The 15,959-nt window shown below is 37.4% G+C and overlaps 3 protein-coding genes across 4 annotated transcripts; 1 reads left to right on the top strand and 2 right to left on the bottom strand.

Moving 5' to 3' along the window:
- LOC104715434 lies at positions 318-8,061 on the top strand. The gene is made up of 5 exons (XM_010432841.1): positions 318-756; positions 1,930-2,192; positions 2,757-2,967; positions 3,064-7,815; positions 7,909-8,061. The coding sequence occupies exons 1-4, from the start codon at positions 318-320 to the stop codon at positions 7,806-7,808; spliced, it is 5,658 nt and encodes a 1,885-aa protein (XP_010431143.1). The 3' UTR covers positions 7,809-7,815; positions 7,909-8,061.
- LOC104711372 (probable protein S-acyltransferase 5) lies at positions 8,035-10,682 on the bottom strand. Its single transcript, XM_010428071.2, has 5 exons — positions 10,581-10,682; positions 9,754-9,936; positions 9,365-9,661; positions 8,982-9,215; positions 8,035-8,847 (listed from the first exon to the last, which is right to left on the bottom strand). Exons 1-5 carry the CDS (start codon positions 10,680-10,682, stop codon positions 8,242-8,244), a joined length of 1,422 nt encoding a protein of 473 aa, XP_010426373.1. The 3' UTR covers positions 8,035-8,241.
- LOC104711373 (cyclin-dependent kinase A-1) lies at positions 10,586-14,866 on the bottom strand. 2 transcript variants are annotated; one of them, XM_010428072.2, is made up of 10 exons: positions 14,716-14,866; positions 14,066-14,104; positions 13,793-13,977; positions 13,580-13,700; positions 13,142-13,315; positions 12,740-12,903; positions 12,507-12,594; positions 12,350-12,403; positions 11,841-11,945; positions 10,586-10,675 (listed from the first exon to the last, which is right to left on the bottom strand). In XM_010428072.2, the coding sequence occupies exons 2-9, from the start codon at positions 14,072-14,074 to the stop codon at positions 11,856-11,858; spliced, it is 885 nt and encodes a 294-aa protein (XP_010426374.1). In that variant the 5' UTR covers positions 14,075-14,104; positions 14,716-14,866; the 3' UTR covers positions 10,586-10,675; positions 11,841-11,855. The 2 variants fall into 2 exon arrangements, with proteins under 2 accessions (XP_010426374.1, XP_010426375.1); XM_010428073.2 differs by lacking the exon at positions 10,586-10,675 and having other exon boundaries at positions 11,751-11,945.

Genomic DNA, 15,959 nt, shown 5'->3' with positions numbered 1-15,959 from the left:
AGGCAGAGTCAAGCTTTAAGGTAATCCTATCTTCGCTTCGTTTTCTCCATTCCACAACCACGAAGATTTTAATCATGTCTTTTTTGTTTTGTTTTGTGGTTTTAACAATCATGCCTTTGTCTTCACTACAATCTATATTGTCATCTTCTTCATTCCTTGACTCTATGGATCATAATGTTGGATATATGTATACTGATGTACATGATTCATTATTCTGTCGATTGCATTTGCTTTTCTTATTACACTTTTATTGGTTAAATATATAGAAGTTTTTAAATGGTGCAACCATGTTATTTTTTGTAGTGATATACTCATCGATGGAGAAGAGTGATCGGAAAAGGGTATCATCAAGCAATATAAAGCAAGAGAAATCTTCGCAACGCTCCACTACTCGTCATCAGAAACAAGATCCGGCTTGGAACTATGCCAGAGAAACTGTTGATTCAAGAGGGAGAAAAGTTACAGCTTGTGACTTTTGTGGTAAACAATATGTTGGAAGTGAAATAAATAGAATGAAACATCACTTGGCTGGATTGAAAGGAAGTAGAAGTGCATGCCCAAAAGTTTCTTCCAAGGTTCAACAGTCCATGAGAAAATCATTGGAAGAAATCGAAGAGAAACGAAAGGAAATAATCGTTCTGGATCTTGAAATGGAAGACGATGAAGTTGACCAACGTTCTCACCAATCTTGCAGTACTTCAACTCGTAAAAGAAAGGTTAGTTTGTATACCGATCGACTTACATTTGTACTTAAATGTAAGTCGATCACAATGAACGATACATATATATGATGCTCAGAAAAAGAAGAAAAAAAAAACACTATTTTATTTAGGAGAATGATTTAGGAGGACATCTAGTATTAACCCGATTTAAATTAGAAATAAATCTAAGCAAAAGCTCGAGCAGCTCTCGGTACGTCTAGCTTGTTAATAGACCTACTCGAAAAAATATATAGAAAGATAAGATCAAATCTACACAAATATGTAAAATTCCAAAAAATAAAAGATTATTTTCCAAGGATTAAGGAAATGAGTCATATCATTATCCGCACACCAACACCCCCTCTCAGTATATATACGGATATACCAAACTAGGGAACCTTTAGGCTCCATATTTGTGTAGAAAATATATAGTTGGCTATTCAAGCTTGTTTAGAACTTTCTAGTAATCTTTGAGTTCTACTTCTACCCATCAGTAAAGAAAGTAGTATGTTTTCTTGAATCTGTTGTTAATTCCCGGTCAAATCGATTGTGCGTGTTTTACTCGCATAAGGTACATGCGACTTCTTTTTCTTTTGTCTGTGACTGATGATAATGGTTTGATCATATTTCACATGCATTTATATAAATTGCATTCATATTATTAAATGATTTTGTTTCATAAAAACATAGTTATGTTTTTATGGGTCAAATAAAATTTTGACAAATTAAAATACATACATGGATGATTAATATATTTGTGACTGAATGGTTCAAAAAAAAAAAAAAAAAAAAAAAAAAAAAACATAACTATGTTTTTTCTTTTGTGTGTGGGTTTTTTTTTTCTTTTTTTTTTCAAAACAAGGTGAGCTAGTAGGAAAGATCATATTAGAACCCCACAAGATTTAATAGGATACACCGAAAAATAAAAGATTTAATGTCGTCGATTCATATTTGTAATGTCTCCTTATGAATTCAATCAATGAAAATGTTTCACACTTTGAAAAAGAAAGAAAAATAAATTGAAAGATACTTAGATTTACGAAGTTGCATAGCTTTTTCTTGAAAATTAAAAAACAGAGTAGAGTACAATATGTGTCTTTTGGTTAGCCAATAAAATATTAGTCTTTTGGTATTTCCCTGTACAAAAAAAATAAAAGAAGAGTGTCACATCATCTAAGTTATAACGCAACTCCTTAATTCCCAAGTTCTGTTTACCTTCCCTATGAAGTTTTCCTTGACACTCTCTCTTTAAATCCCCCTCACTTAGTTTCTTCTTTCTTCTCACATTTGCAGAGAGAAACCAAAAGCAAACCTGGAAGAAGCGAAACAATGGCGGAATCGGCTAAGGAACACATTGATCGAATCCGGAAGACTAAGTTTTCAATCGGCGGAGCTGATAACCCGTTGACGGAGGATCTTCATCAAGCTGTTAAGAATCTCTCCGCTGAGCTCTACGCTAAAGATGTTCACTTCCTCATGGAGCTTATCCAAGTACGTTTTTTTAAACTCTCTTCTTAGCCTCTGTCTCTCTGTCCATTTTGTGTGAGTTCGTGTTTCCGATTTGGCTCAGTTGTCTCTAGGGTTTGTGCTCTTTTCCCGAGATAATCTTGAACCCGAAATTTTGAATTATCTACTTATTTTTTCCCGCAATATTAGTTGCTCTGTGATTTTGAATTATCTAGACTCTGTGTATACACAAGTCTGATTAAAGAGAATGAATAATAATAATAACCTGATCTTGGTTTTGGAAAAATGTTGAACCAGAACCGGAACTAAACCGAACCAAATCGTTTTACATTCTCTACTTGGTTTTCTGTATTCAAGCATTTTCTCATATCATGTTAGCTTAGTTTTCATGTATTCCTCTCAATCAGAATCATGTTTGCTCTTAGTCACTCTCACACACACGCTAAAAATAAAAAGTATTAGAAATGGGTATGCTAGAAATATAATCTTCTCACATCGCAGTATAGTCTGCTTGCTAAGCATTAGATGTTTACGTCTCTGCTAATACTAAGCATTAACTTTGTTTTATTATTTTGTTTTGGTTTCTAGAATGCCGAGGATAATGAGTATCCGCAAGGTGTGGATCCAGCTCTTGAATTTGTGATAACATCTGAGGATATCACAGCTACAGGAGCTCCAGCAACTCTCCTTATCTTTAACAATGAGAAGGGTTTCTCTGAGAAGAACATTGAGTCTATTTGTAGTGTTGGAAGGTCTACAAAGAAAGGAAACCGCAAGCGTGGTTATATTGGAGAGAAAGGTATGTCTTTTGCCTTCTTACTATATGACCTCTAGACAAACTCAAATGTCAAAAGACTCTTATACTTACATGTTTGTTCTGTTTCAATCTTGGCAGGAATTGGTTTCAAGAGTGTGTTTCTTATCACCTCACAACCACATATTTTCAGCAATGGCTATCAGATTCGCTTTAATGAGGCACCTTGCAGCCACTGCAGCCTTGGATACATTGTACCCGAGTGGGTTGAGCAGCATCCTTCTCTTGTTGATATACAAAGGATGTATGGTTCAGGGTCTGCACTTCCGACCACAACCATTATCTTGCCTTTGAAGAGTGACAAAGTAAAGCCGGTGAAAGAACAGCTCTCCAATGTTCATCCTGAGGTGTTGCTGTTTTTGTCAAAGATCAAGCGCCTCTCTATCAGAGAATACTGCCAAGATCCTAGGCTCAGCACTGTGAACTCAATCGGAATTGTAAGTGAGACTAATTTTGTCACGAGGAAGAGCATTGATGCTGAGTCTTACACAATACATCTCTCAGCTTCTGATAACGGGAGAAACTCTGAACAAGAATGCTCTTACTACATGTGGAGGCAAAAGTTTCCAGTGAAACATGAGAACCGTGTGGACAGGAGAAGTGAGGTAGATGATTGGGTGATCACTTTGGCATTTCCATTTGGAGAGCGTCTTGGTCGAGGAAACAGCTCTCCTGGTATCTATGCGTTTCTTCCCACCGAGATGGTAACGAACTTCCCATTCATCATTCAAGCAGATTTCATACTCGCATCATCAAGAGAAACTATCCTACTGGATGATATATGGAACCAAGGGATTCTCAGCTGTGTCTCTACAGCTTTTGTGAATGCATTCACCTCCTTGGTGAAGAAGACTGAAGCTCCTGTCTCTAGCTTGGTGCCTACTTTTAGGTTCTTGCCTGTTAACCAGTCTACTTACGCGCAGCTGAATGTTGTCAGAGACTCTATCAAGGCAAGGGTTTCTGCTGAGGAAATTGTTCCAAGCATATCACATTTGGGACAGAAGTTTTTCCACAGGCCGTGTGATGTTGGTCGGCTCATTCCTGCTTTTTGGGATATTTTGGAGAAAGCGAGAGAAGAAGGTGCGAGCTTACAGAATATATCATCACATGGGATCTACATTTTGGATTCCTCGTTTGATAGAACAGTTTATGATAACGTTCTGGAGTTCTTGGGTTTGAAGCAAGTCAGCAACGAATGGTATGTAAAATGCATTCAGGGATGTGATCTAGTGACAAGTGTGTCAGAAGGTACGTATGTGGAGGTTCTACTCTTCATCGCTGAGAACTGGCAGTCTAGGTTTCAGAGTACAAACATGGTGAAAGTTCCACTTATCAAGTATGTTGTTCAAAAGGGAGCGAGTTCTCTTAGCAGCTTGGCAGAGTTCAGTCCTCGGACTCTTTGCTTGTCCACAGAGAAGAACCAGGCTTGGCTACTGGATTGGAACGATGAGTTAAAATGCATGTATAACTTTGTTTTCATGCCACAGACAACGCGGACAGCGTTCAAAGCCTGCTCCAAGAAGGAAGCGATACACAACTGGCTCAAAGAGAAGATTAAGGTCGCCAATATTAGTGTCTCTGACTATGCAAAACGTCTCAGGGAGAATCTTAATGGAGACAAGAGGCTTGTGGTTGCATATGGACACTTCCTACATCACTCACTCTCAAAGGATCTTTTATCAGAAGAAGAGGCGGGTAAATGCTGCAAAGACATGCCGCTTATAGACAACTATGGGAATGTCAACACAAGAAGGAATGGAGTTCTTGTCCCTGCTAGCTCTGGTAAATGGGTTAGCTTAGTTGGCTCCAACCCATGGAGACAGAATGGATACATTGAACTGTCAGAAGAGTATTTGTCGTCTGACAGGTTTGCTGGTCTGCGGTCTAACAAGAGAGACCTTCTCGAGTTCTTGAAAGTTTATGTTAAGGCTGGAGATATACCAGACATAGAACCTCCTAATGCTGCTATACCTGCGTTGTCTGGAGCTCTTAAAAAGGAGAATGTTCTGTTGCTGTTGGAGTGGATCAAGCGTAATAGACATGCTCTTCGTTCCAACTTTTTGGATTCTGTTAGAGGAGGAAGCTGGTTGAGAACAACAATGAATGGTTTCTCTGATTACCGTCCACCTTCTCAGTCGTTTTACCATACTTCATCATGGGGAAGTATTCTGCAGAACGGATTGATTCTTGTTGATATCCCGCTGGTCGATCGCAGATACTATGGGAAAGAGATTGAGAACTACAAAGAAGAGCTGAAAACTGCTGGTGTTATGTTTGAGTTCAGTGACGCCTGTGCATTTGTTGGGAACCACCTTATGAGTTTAGCTGAGACTTCAACACTGTCAAGCGCAAACGTGTTCTCCATTTTGAAGTTCATTAGGTACTTGAGAGAGAAGCGCCTCCCGCCAGCTGATTTCATCACTGCAGTCAAAGATGGTCCATGGCTGAAGACAAGTTCTGGTTACAGATCTCCAGATGGTGCTGTTTTGTTCAGCCAAGACTGGAAAGCTGCATCACTGATCAGCGATATCCCATTCATCGACAGAGGTTTCTATGGTGAAGTTAGCCTCAGTGTCTACAAGGAAGAGCTTGAGTTGCTTGGCGTTGTAGTTAAGTTTCCTGGTAATCACAGCCTCATCGTTTCTCACTTGAATATTTCAAAGCTGACTTATTTGTCACCTGATGCAATGCTCCTAGTACTTGACTGCATGCGTAAACTTAGTCCGCACAAGCTGATCAATGCCATGAGGAATTCTCAATGCTTCAAGACAAAGAAGAATGGCTATAAATCCCCTGCTGAGTGTTTCATACCTGATCCAGAGTGTAGTTGTCTTCTTTCTGTTTTTGATTGCTTCCCTTCGATCGACGATGGTTTCTATGGAAGCAGAATCTTTTCTTACAAAGAAGAACTGAAACAGATTGGTGTTAAGGTTCAGCTTGAAGATGTTGTGAACGAGTTTGTGCGCACTTTCAAAGAGAAAGCTACCTCCTCTAGGTTAACCCAATGCACCTCTTCGTCCCTTTTATCTTGCTACAGGCAGCTGATGGGAAGTTTTCACAAGTTTCCTGTAGAACTTGTGGATAGCTTCAAAAAGTTGAAATGGCTGCAAACCAAACTCGGCGATTTCCGAGAACCAAAGGATTGTATTCTCTTTGATTCAGACTGGGAACCTCTCCGTCTCATAGCGAACCTTCCGTTTATCGATGACAGTTCCAACTGGTATGGCAAGAGTATCTACGGTTACAAGAAAGAGTTACAAAGCTTGGATGTTACAGTTGAGCTGAGAAAAGGCATGAGCCATGTGGTTCGCTCCCTAAGTCTCCCTGATCCATCTCGCATCACTCCTGCAAGCGCACTGTCTCTTTTTAAGTGCTTCACCTTCTTGCGTGAAGACAGAAACTGTATTCTCCTTGAAGATTTTCTTGATAAAGTTTCTGGCAAATGGTTGAAGACACATTTTGGTTACCAAAGTCCCGGTGAGTGTCTCTTGTTTGATAACAGCTGGAAATTAGAGCCGTGTGATGGTCCTTTCATCGACGAAGAGTATTATGGCTCAGAGCTTAAATCGTTCAGAGAAGAGCTTATCCAGATAGGAGTTGGTCATACTTCAGCTAAAGCTTGCCAGTTGCTTGCTAGTCACGTCTATTCTCATTCTGAAACTGATAGTATTACTCGGATATACGGATTTCTCAATGAAGCTAAATGGGAACCTGAGAAAGATGCGTCTCTAGGGCGGATTTGGTTACCGAGAGATGAGAAATGGGCAGATGTTTCTAGCTGCGTTCTCTATGACAAGGATAAGCTGTTTGGTTCAAGACTTAATGTTCTTGAAAACCATTACAAGGATCATGACGTTGTCGAGCTCTTAGCCTTCTTCTCGTCTGTATTTAAAGTGAGAACCAACCCGTCAATTGACGATTACTGTGGTTTGTGGAGAGATTGGGAGAGAATGACGGACAGATTGTCAAATGATAAGTGTTGTGCGTTCTGGAGTTTTGTTGTGAGACACAACACTCGTAGAGCTGAGAAGCTCCTCTCTGATACCTTTACGCGTTTACCTGTACACGCGTTGGACTGCAACAGCGATGAAGGAGGAGTCATGTTGGCTAACAGAAGCGACGTGTTCATACCTGATGACTTGCTCTTGAAAGATCTGTTCATCAACTCTCCTGTTTTTGTCTGGTATCCAACTCCAAGCATCCCTGCATTGTCCCGAACCAAGCTTGTTGAGCTTTACAGACAAATCGGTGTCAAAGAGATCTCCAAATGTGTCACGGTCACAGAAGCTGAGCTAAGTGGAGTCCAAATTGAGCAGCAAGAGGTCAACGAGTCAAAGAGTAATCTGATCGGACCAGGGCTTGTGAAGCTGATTCTTGGATTCCTCTCTGATCCAACTCTCAAGGTAGAAGCTGAGGAACGTTCAAGAATAATACAGTGCCTTGTTGACATCGACGTTAAAGAAACTTTGGAGACGATCACGACGGAGTATACTCTGAATCTACCGTCCAAGGGAGAGAAGCTGATTGCAGAGGCTAAGAGGATGATAAGGTGGGAGAGAGAGAAAGGAGTGGTTTATGCAGAGAAGTTGGAGAAAGCTTGTGGGAAAAGAAAGGTTTTGGAGTACGCCACCTGTTTTGCCGATGTGATTGCTAAGGGACTGATGTGGGAGAGGGAGGATCTGATCGGACGGTTATCAGAGCTTGTGAAGATGGCGTACTTGGTTGAGTTTGATGAAGAGGCTTTAGAGTTTCTTATGAAGTCCAAGAACCTTCAAGTCTACGAAGAAGATGAGAAACTTATCTCAGATGAATTCTCTCTCAAGTAAAAATAAGGTACGTCAATTTCAGAATTTATATTGGTAATTTTGCTCTGTAGATTTTATTCCTGCATTTGTGAAATTAACAATATTTTTTCCTTTTTTGCAGGTTTACTCTATATCCCAAGTAACCAACCATAGGGAACTCTAGTCTCTATGTCTGTCTTGTTTATGTGTTTTATTTTGGTATTTGGAGCTTTTTGTAACATTGCTACTCTTTTGAAGTTACTACTAATAAAAATGAAATATTTCAGTTGTTTCATTTTACCAGCAATTAAAAGGCTTTTTATCCTTTTTTTTAACATATACTTTACACAAAACACGTTACAATGAGGTAATAATCAAACAAACTTGAATCACAATCTTTTGTTTCCTTGATCTCTTCTTACTTTTTTTTCATAACCCTTTTTTCACAATCTTGTAATTTGGCTTACACCGTAGACTATAACCGCCCTATACCAGTTCCGGTTCTGCCTCTACTTGCTGCTGCTGTATCGAATATCTCAACATGTAAATCCCTGGAAGCATCATTGTCTGAAGACTCTGAGCTGTCTTCTTCACCAGCTCTTTTATCATCTCTAGTTCTTAAATCTTCGTTAATACGGCTTGACAATTCCCAACTCCCTCCTCTTCTTCCTCTGCTGGACTCTCTCGAATGCATAATCCCTTGTCCTCTGCTTGACTCTCTCGAATGCATAATACCTCGTCCTTCAGACTCTTCTGGTGGAAGCATTCTGCTCAAATCCCGTGATGTAACCGCTGCTTCCATGTCCTTGTCCATGTCACCGAGTTCTTCCTCTACTGTCTCGTGCCACACTGGTTTTCTTCCCATCTCTATGTCGTTGGAAACTTTCTGTAAGCTCGGGCTTGACATCCCTCCGTTTACTGTCCTTGGTGGGATTGCTGGCTCCTTTGAAACCTTTGCTCTGAAACTGTTCTGTGATATGGCAACATTTGTGCAGAATACTTCCATGAAATTCCCTATTATTCCTTTGTTGAAGGGGTTCTCGTGTCTATCATACCGATACCTGAAGTTTTCGTAAGTTGACTGCCAAATCACAACATATCAAACAACAGAGAACCAGTTAACAAGGCAGCTAAATTTATCCAACAGTTTGAGGGCATAATGAAACATGGAGCTTTTAGTGAAACATGGAGGTTTAAGAGAGCAAGTATCTTTACCTGATTAGTACTCATTAAGTACAAGTGGAAACAAGTAAGCCCACCAACAAACCAGACACAGATGAAAGTGTAGATTATTAGCGCGATGGAAGCAGGAGTCTTGAGAAAAGATTTCCAAATGTTTATGTTTTCACTATTCATTATGCGTACGACGTAGATCCAGCAAAACACATGGACATAAATGCAGAGAAGAGTTGAGCACAGCACAAACATGAAGTAGAACCTATAGTTTCTCTGCAATCAAATACCCCAAATTACTGTTAGTTACTCTTGAATCATCTACGTATATGCAATTATTCTATATGCAATTTAGAAATCCTAGATACGGATGAGAAAAGAGGGAACAAGCAAGATTTTAGTTGAGGCAAAATAAAAACCATTACCAATCCAATGCACTGACCAAGCCAAGGACAGTGGTGATCAAACTTGTCAACGCAGTTGTTGCATATGGAGCAATGAGAAGCACGGGGCGGTCTGTAAAGCATGCATGTGTCACAGTATTTGATCTTCACAGTAATTCCATTAACAATCAAATCCTTTGTCCGAGGCAATCGACTCTGAGGAGTATGAGCAAGACGTGGTTCTCCACTGCCTTCAGTAACCTCTGGTTCAGGAGGATACAGATTACGTGGTATTATTCCTGGGTCTCTCGCCGATGTTACAAGAAGAAATATTAGATCCTGTGGAGAAACATAAAAAACCAAACTTTAGTATCATAATACAGCAGAGATATGTAAATGCAGAATCGTAATCATGAGAAAGAGGAACTCACTAATACGATCAGACCAACAGCGACAGCTAATATGGATACTCCTCTATGGTGAGGGAAGTCATCAATAAATTTTCTGCCAACAAATACACAGAATATAATAACAGGAGCTGTAATCAAGAAGATGGTGATTAGAATAGATCGAGCATCAGGTCCAAACACAAGCCTTCCTCCAAGGAAGAACACCTGTAGAAAAGAAGAAAAAATCAAAGATCAGTAAAAGTATTGGAAAAAAATAACTAGTTACATTACATACATAACCAAAACAGTTGATTTAACAACCAACTTAAAGTCACTAAAAACAACTCTTGTAACTAATGAGATCACAAAGGTCTAACTTTGAAAGATACCAGCATCTTTGACAGCATAAACCAGACAAAATCTCTATACAAAGTAGTTGAACTGATTAGGTGACCAAAGCGAGGAAAACATTGAGCATCCATGGGTGTCTAATTATCTCAATGAAAGCACAAATCTTGATGGATCATCATTCATTAGATAAAAAGCAAAATGGAGACTAATGAAGCAAGTAAAATCTAAGAGCTTTCAAAGTCAAATCCCAATTCAAGAATGAGTAAAACCCCTAAAAATTAAAGCTTTTATACATCTCAACATTAGGGTATAGAAGAAGTCAAACTTAAAACTCCAAACTTCTGAAGAATGAAACAAACCCAGAACAAAAAAAAAAAAACGACTTTTCCACAATTTCCGAGTAAACAACAACAACTCCACCAAAAATCTGATACAGATCTTACTCAATAAGACCTTAAAATCTAACCCAACCAACCAAAAAAAAATAATCATTGTAAGAGATAAAAGAAGAAGCTCACGTTATTCCCTTTCCAGCCTTTGTAAGTTCTGATCAGCTCATCTCCACCACCACTAGAACTCGGAGCTCCGTGACGCCGATCTGACGGCTGCAAATCTAACATCGGAGAAAACCCAGAAAATAAATAAAAATCGCGTTTTTTTTTGTTGTTGCTACAAAGTCTTGTTTAGAACAAAAAAGGAGAGAGAAAACAAAAAAGATTGAATTCAAAAAAAATAAAAAAGGAAATATTGACTAGAGGGAGACAGAGATGAGAATTATGTTTTTTTTTTTTTCCTTCTTCCTCTAAAAAGCTATAGAGAGCCTACTTGGCCACTTTAAGCCACCTTTCTCTTTTCTTACGAGTCAACAACTAATTTCAAGACTTCAATTTAAAATTTTAATTGTGTGTTTATTTTGGTAATGTATTAATGATTTTCTTTCTTTCTTTCTGTCAACTAAAATCATTGATGTGTCATAGATTCAGTAAGCTGTTTTTTTTTTTAGAGGAATCAGTCTTCTTGGCATATTATTATAACAAGCCTTTTTAAGTTATTTCCACTTCCAGTAAGTATATTATAAATTTAATTGGGTAAATGACAATGAAATTAACTGAAAATTAAGTACATAGTTTATATGGGGTGTGACATGTAACTGTTGAATTTTGATTAGGAAAAAATATTACTAAAAAAAAAAAAAAATATTACTATGTATACTAATTTATTATTAATGTGCTATTTAATTGTTGTAAGAAACTGATTTTATCATTAATACACAATTTTATTGATAACGCGTAGAACATATATACTAGTACTCCCTCTCTATCACAATAGATGATGTTTTAAGATTTTTACAAGAATTAAGAAAAATATTTAATGTTTAGCAATAAATGTATTATTTGTTTATAATAACATATTTTTATAATTATTAACCAATAGTATTTCATTAAACTTTTAAATTCTCATTTAATGATTCTTGAAATGTGCAATTGCTTAGCATTAATTGGTAAAATTATACAGAAAATCATCTTTTCTGATACAAAATAAAATCCTAAAACATTATCTATTATGATACAGAGGGAGTAATATTTAACGTGTTAAATAATGACATAAAATTTCACATAATACAATTAGCGAATATACAATTTTTATATGTTGCAATATATAAGTAGGAAAGGAACTCAGAGAAAGAATAAACAAAACCCATTAAATATTGTTCTTAATTTCTTAGGATTTAAGATTGAAAGATGATAATTATATATAGAATGAAGGAGAGAGATTACTGGTTTTATCTCTTTCTACGGCATGACTCCAAGATCCTTGAAGTATTCATGCTCCAGGGCGGCTCTTGCGTTGATTCTTCTGCTCGGATCCATTATCAGCATTTTCTGTAACAAACCAAATCAAACGGAGACATATTATTATCATCTTTACTTCCACATGAGCTTCACAAGTTCCATGAATCCTGGTTATTGAATATTGTTCATGTCTAAGACTAGTTTGGTTTTGGCTTGATGTGGCATATACAAGGAGCCAACCCAATGCCTCTGCTTTTTGTTTAGAAACCATTAAGACTCTCTGGGGGAGGTTAGTCCGCCGGCTCACAGTTTTCACCTAACCAAAGGTTTCTTTCTAGTCCTATCGATGACTTTAAAAGACAACTAAAACCTCAAGTGGTTAAAGGTTCAGTAGAGTAAGCATGAAACCAGGTCCATCAAAATCAAGTATCCAGGTGTCTAAAGTAGCAGAAGTAGAATATATAGATGTGTGTGTATATGGTCAGTGAACTTACAGAAAGGAGATCGATTCCATCGGGATCTAGATTGGGGACAAAACTTTGTAACTCCTGTGGTATACGAAAAGAAAAACAAGGGTAAGAATGTTATTGTGTCGTGAACTCTTGTTTGCTGAAAACAAGATGTATAAGTGAACAAAGAAATTTGAAGTACCGTTGGTTTCCACTTAGGGAAAGCAGATTTATAATCTGGCAGACCAGTTACCCCACGCCACGTATCCTCGTATGGAGTTCCCATGATTCTGGTTGAAGAAAAAATGCATGGCAGTGAAAATTACATTTCAAGTTGAGAATGTTTTCAGAATTCCTTGTTATATCATTGCAGACAAGTTCTTTTGACTTGTAATATTTAGAAGATGACTGGATTGAGTAAGTTAGTAATGAAACCTGAAAATCTTAAAGAGTTGATCAATCTCGGAGTCTCCAGGAAATAAGGGCTTTTGGCTGATCATCTCAGCAAATATGCATCCCACAGACCAGATATCAACGGGTGTAGAGTACTGATGAGATCCTAGGAGTATCTCTGGTGCTCGGTACCAGAGAGTAACCACCTAGAAGGAACACAACGAACAAATTGTGAGAATAACCATCAGGAGACGTCAAAATCTGAATATAGCACTGAGACCTATTATGGTATCTCGAATCCGTCTATCTGAAATGTCTTAGTCCTTTATTCACACTTATCAGATACTTAAGTGATTCTTTACCCTTTAGGAATGAAGCAAATGTGAAGCCATGCCAAAGATTTCATAACAGAAACAAATGAACAAGAATTAAGCTCTTTGGCACCTCATGAGTAAACGTCCTGACAGGGATACCAAATGCTCTGGCCAGTCCAAAATCTGCAAGCTTTAGTGAGTTTGTGCGGCGATCAATCAACAAATTCTGTGGCTTTAGATCACGATGGAGAACTCTGTGAGAGTGGCAATACGCAATTCCACGGAGAATCTGGTAAAGATATGTCTGCAGAGAGTGAATAAACAGCTCTAATCAGCTTGTGTTGAGTACTAAAAACGCATTGGAAGGACATAACATAACTTAGATTTTCACCAATATGCAGTAATAGGTAGAGTTACTAAATAGACCAGAAGGAAATTTATGACAACATGACCAACCAAATAGCTCAATAAGACAGTACGTTAAGGGGTTTCTGGTTTGTTAAAGTGCTTCACATAAAACTGCGTTAAGCACATAAATAAATAAAAATGCCTAAAGTGTAGCACTTACTTTGATCATATGTAGATCCTTGGAGAAATCAGGAGTTGAATCCATGTGCTTTTTGAGATCTAAATCAAGATACTCAAAAACCAGATACAAACGCTTCTCGCTGTGCACTACATCCTGCAACCTGTGAACAAAATAAAACAAAATCAACCAAAATTGTTCACGAGACTCATGCTGAATCAGTTTTCAACCATTAGTTTTCGAACAACTTCATACTTGACAATGTTGCTGTGCTGCATTTCTTTCAAGAGGGAGATTTCTCTAATAGCTGTGCTAGGTACACCTTCATCCTCCTGCTCAAGCCGGATCTTCTTCAAAGCTATAGTCTCATTGGTCACTTTGTCTCGTGCCTTATAAACCACACCGTAAGTACCTTCACCAATCTTCTCAACTTTCTCGTACTGCATTATTAAGTATGAGCACTTTTAACAGAAACTCTCGTCAAAGAGCAAAACAGTAACTATGAACTGAAACAACTATTACACAAACCTGATCCATCAATTCCAGAATAATCAAACTGAAGCAACTCTGCACATGTAAATCTGAATGTCACAAACACAAACTAATCGCAAAATTTCATCTACAGAATAGAATAATAAAACATCACAGGCTATATTAGTTGAGCTATCTCAGCACATTCTACACCGCAAATGTTCTATGAAGTCAAATTGTACAAAAAGACGCAGGAAACAAACAAACAAACAAAATAGCTCAGATCCAAGCTACTGTGAGTTAATTTCTTTGGACAGATTATGAAAATGAACAATCAAACAAGGCTGCTTATATCGTTCAAGAGAACAAATCGGGAAAAATAAAAACGAAATCCAGAGCAGCGAACTCGTATTTTTCTCCAATCCAGAGAAACATGGAGCTAACCGAACAATCATACGAGAAAATGCACCAAAAAAAAAAAAATGAACCACAAGTCTAAATCTAGTGAAGAAACACTAGTAAGGTACGATACTGGAAATGCTAAAAGGGGGAAAACAAGTAGAGATCAGCATCGAAGCAGTAACATAATGGAAGATGAAGAGTAAGGTGAATTGACAATAACAAGTTCAAGCCAGAATTCGAACGAAAAAAAAAAAAAAAGTTCATCCAGTAAGAAATTGATCGGAGAGTAACGAGAATCAAGTTACCGGAGACGATCGGATGTAGTGTGAGAGTGAGACTAGCACAACGACGGATCCTCTCTCAGAGCTCTTGTCTCTGAGAAAAAAGGCAGGAGTATTAAAAAAGAGAAGGAGGAGGAGGAGGAGGGTGGTTTCTGTGAAGCTTGAAGAAGAGAGGACTAGGGAAAGGCGATTGACTTAATTGAGTCACGATTTTTTTCTTTTTTTCTTTTTCTTTTCTTTTTTTTTTTTTTTTTTTAATTAATGTGTGAGTGACGAAATTTTTGTTCGTTATTATTTTTTTCTTAAATCTCTAATTTACCTAACCGCATTAACTTGGTATGAAATTGTATTTTTTAATATACCGAATCTAATTTTGAAAGAGACGGTTTGGAATTGGATCAGTAAAAGTAAATAATTGAATTCAAAGAAAAAAAATCTGCAGCACCAACCCAAAGATAAATGGGAGAAAGTTATGTTTGATTAAAAATTTTATGTCAGTAAGCAACTCAACATTTAATGTAAATAATAAAGTCTTGCACCAATGACCAACTCAAAGATAAATTGGAGAATAATAAGTCATAATTACTTTATGAATGTTGTATTAAGAGACAGAAGTCTTATTCATTTTGAAATCTCCATCATGCCTGTTTTAGTATCTAAATTGAGCTGTTTATGTTGTTATACTAATAGTAGTATGTACTAATTGCAGCAGTATTATGCATCCTACCTTTAGGTGTCCCTATGAAGCTCATCAAAAAAGAAATGAAAGTGTCACAAGAACCCAGATTATGCTCCTATTTCACAATCATTAAGCCATGTTGCTTAAGTTCCTGTTATCAAAGAAGTGTGATTCAAGAGAATCATCACTTTCATCTTAAGAAGAAATCTGGTTCACACTTTGCCCTAGCTTTTCTGTTTTTTATTTCTATTGGGTAAAAAAGAATCTTTTTTTTTGGCAAACGGGTAAAAAAGAATCTATATGGTCAAATTTAGATATTGGAAAACTTCTCAAATATCAATGTAGATTTGGCTGTTCATCAAAAAAAAAAAAACTTCCAATGAAAAAAAGATCAGGTTTTCAGGATCATGAACAGGAGGGGATGTAAACAAAAACCATTCTCGTCATGTATTTATTTGAATTATTCGTAAGTATGGTGATCGGATTGCTCCCACTTTGGAGATAAATAAAGATTTTACTTGATAAAAGATAGTATATAGGGAAATTGCACTGTATAACCTAAAATTTTTTTATAATTAATTCAGTAACT

This window comes from Camelina sativa, chromosome 9 (genome assembly GCF_000633955.1).
Source record: "Camelina sativa cultivar DH55 chromosome 9, Cs, whole genome shotgun sequence".
Classification (NCBI taxonomy): domain Eukaryota; kingdom Viridiplantae; phylum Streptophyta; class Magnoliopsida; order Brassicales; family Brassicaceae; genus Camelina; species Camelina sativa.
Note: the sequence above shows the minus strand (reverse complement) of the source record. Positions and strands in the feature narration are given on the sequence as shown.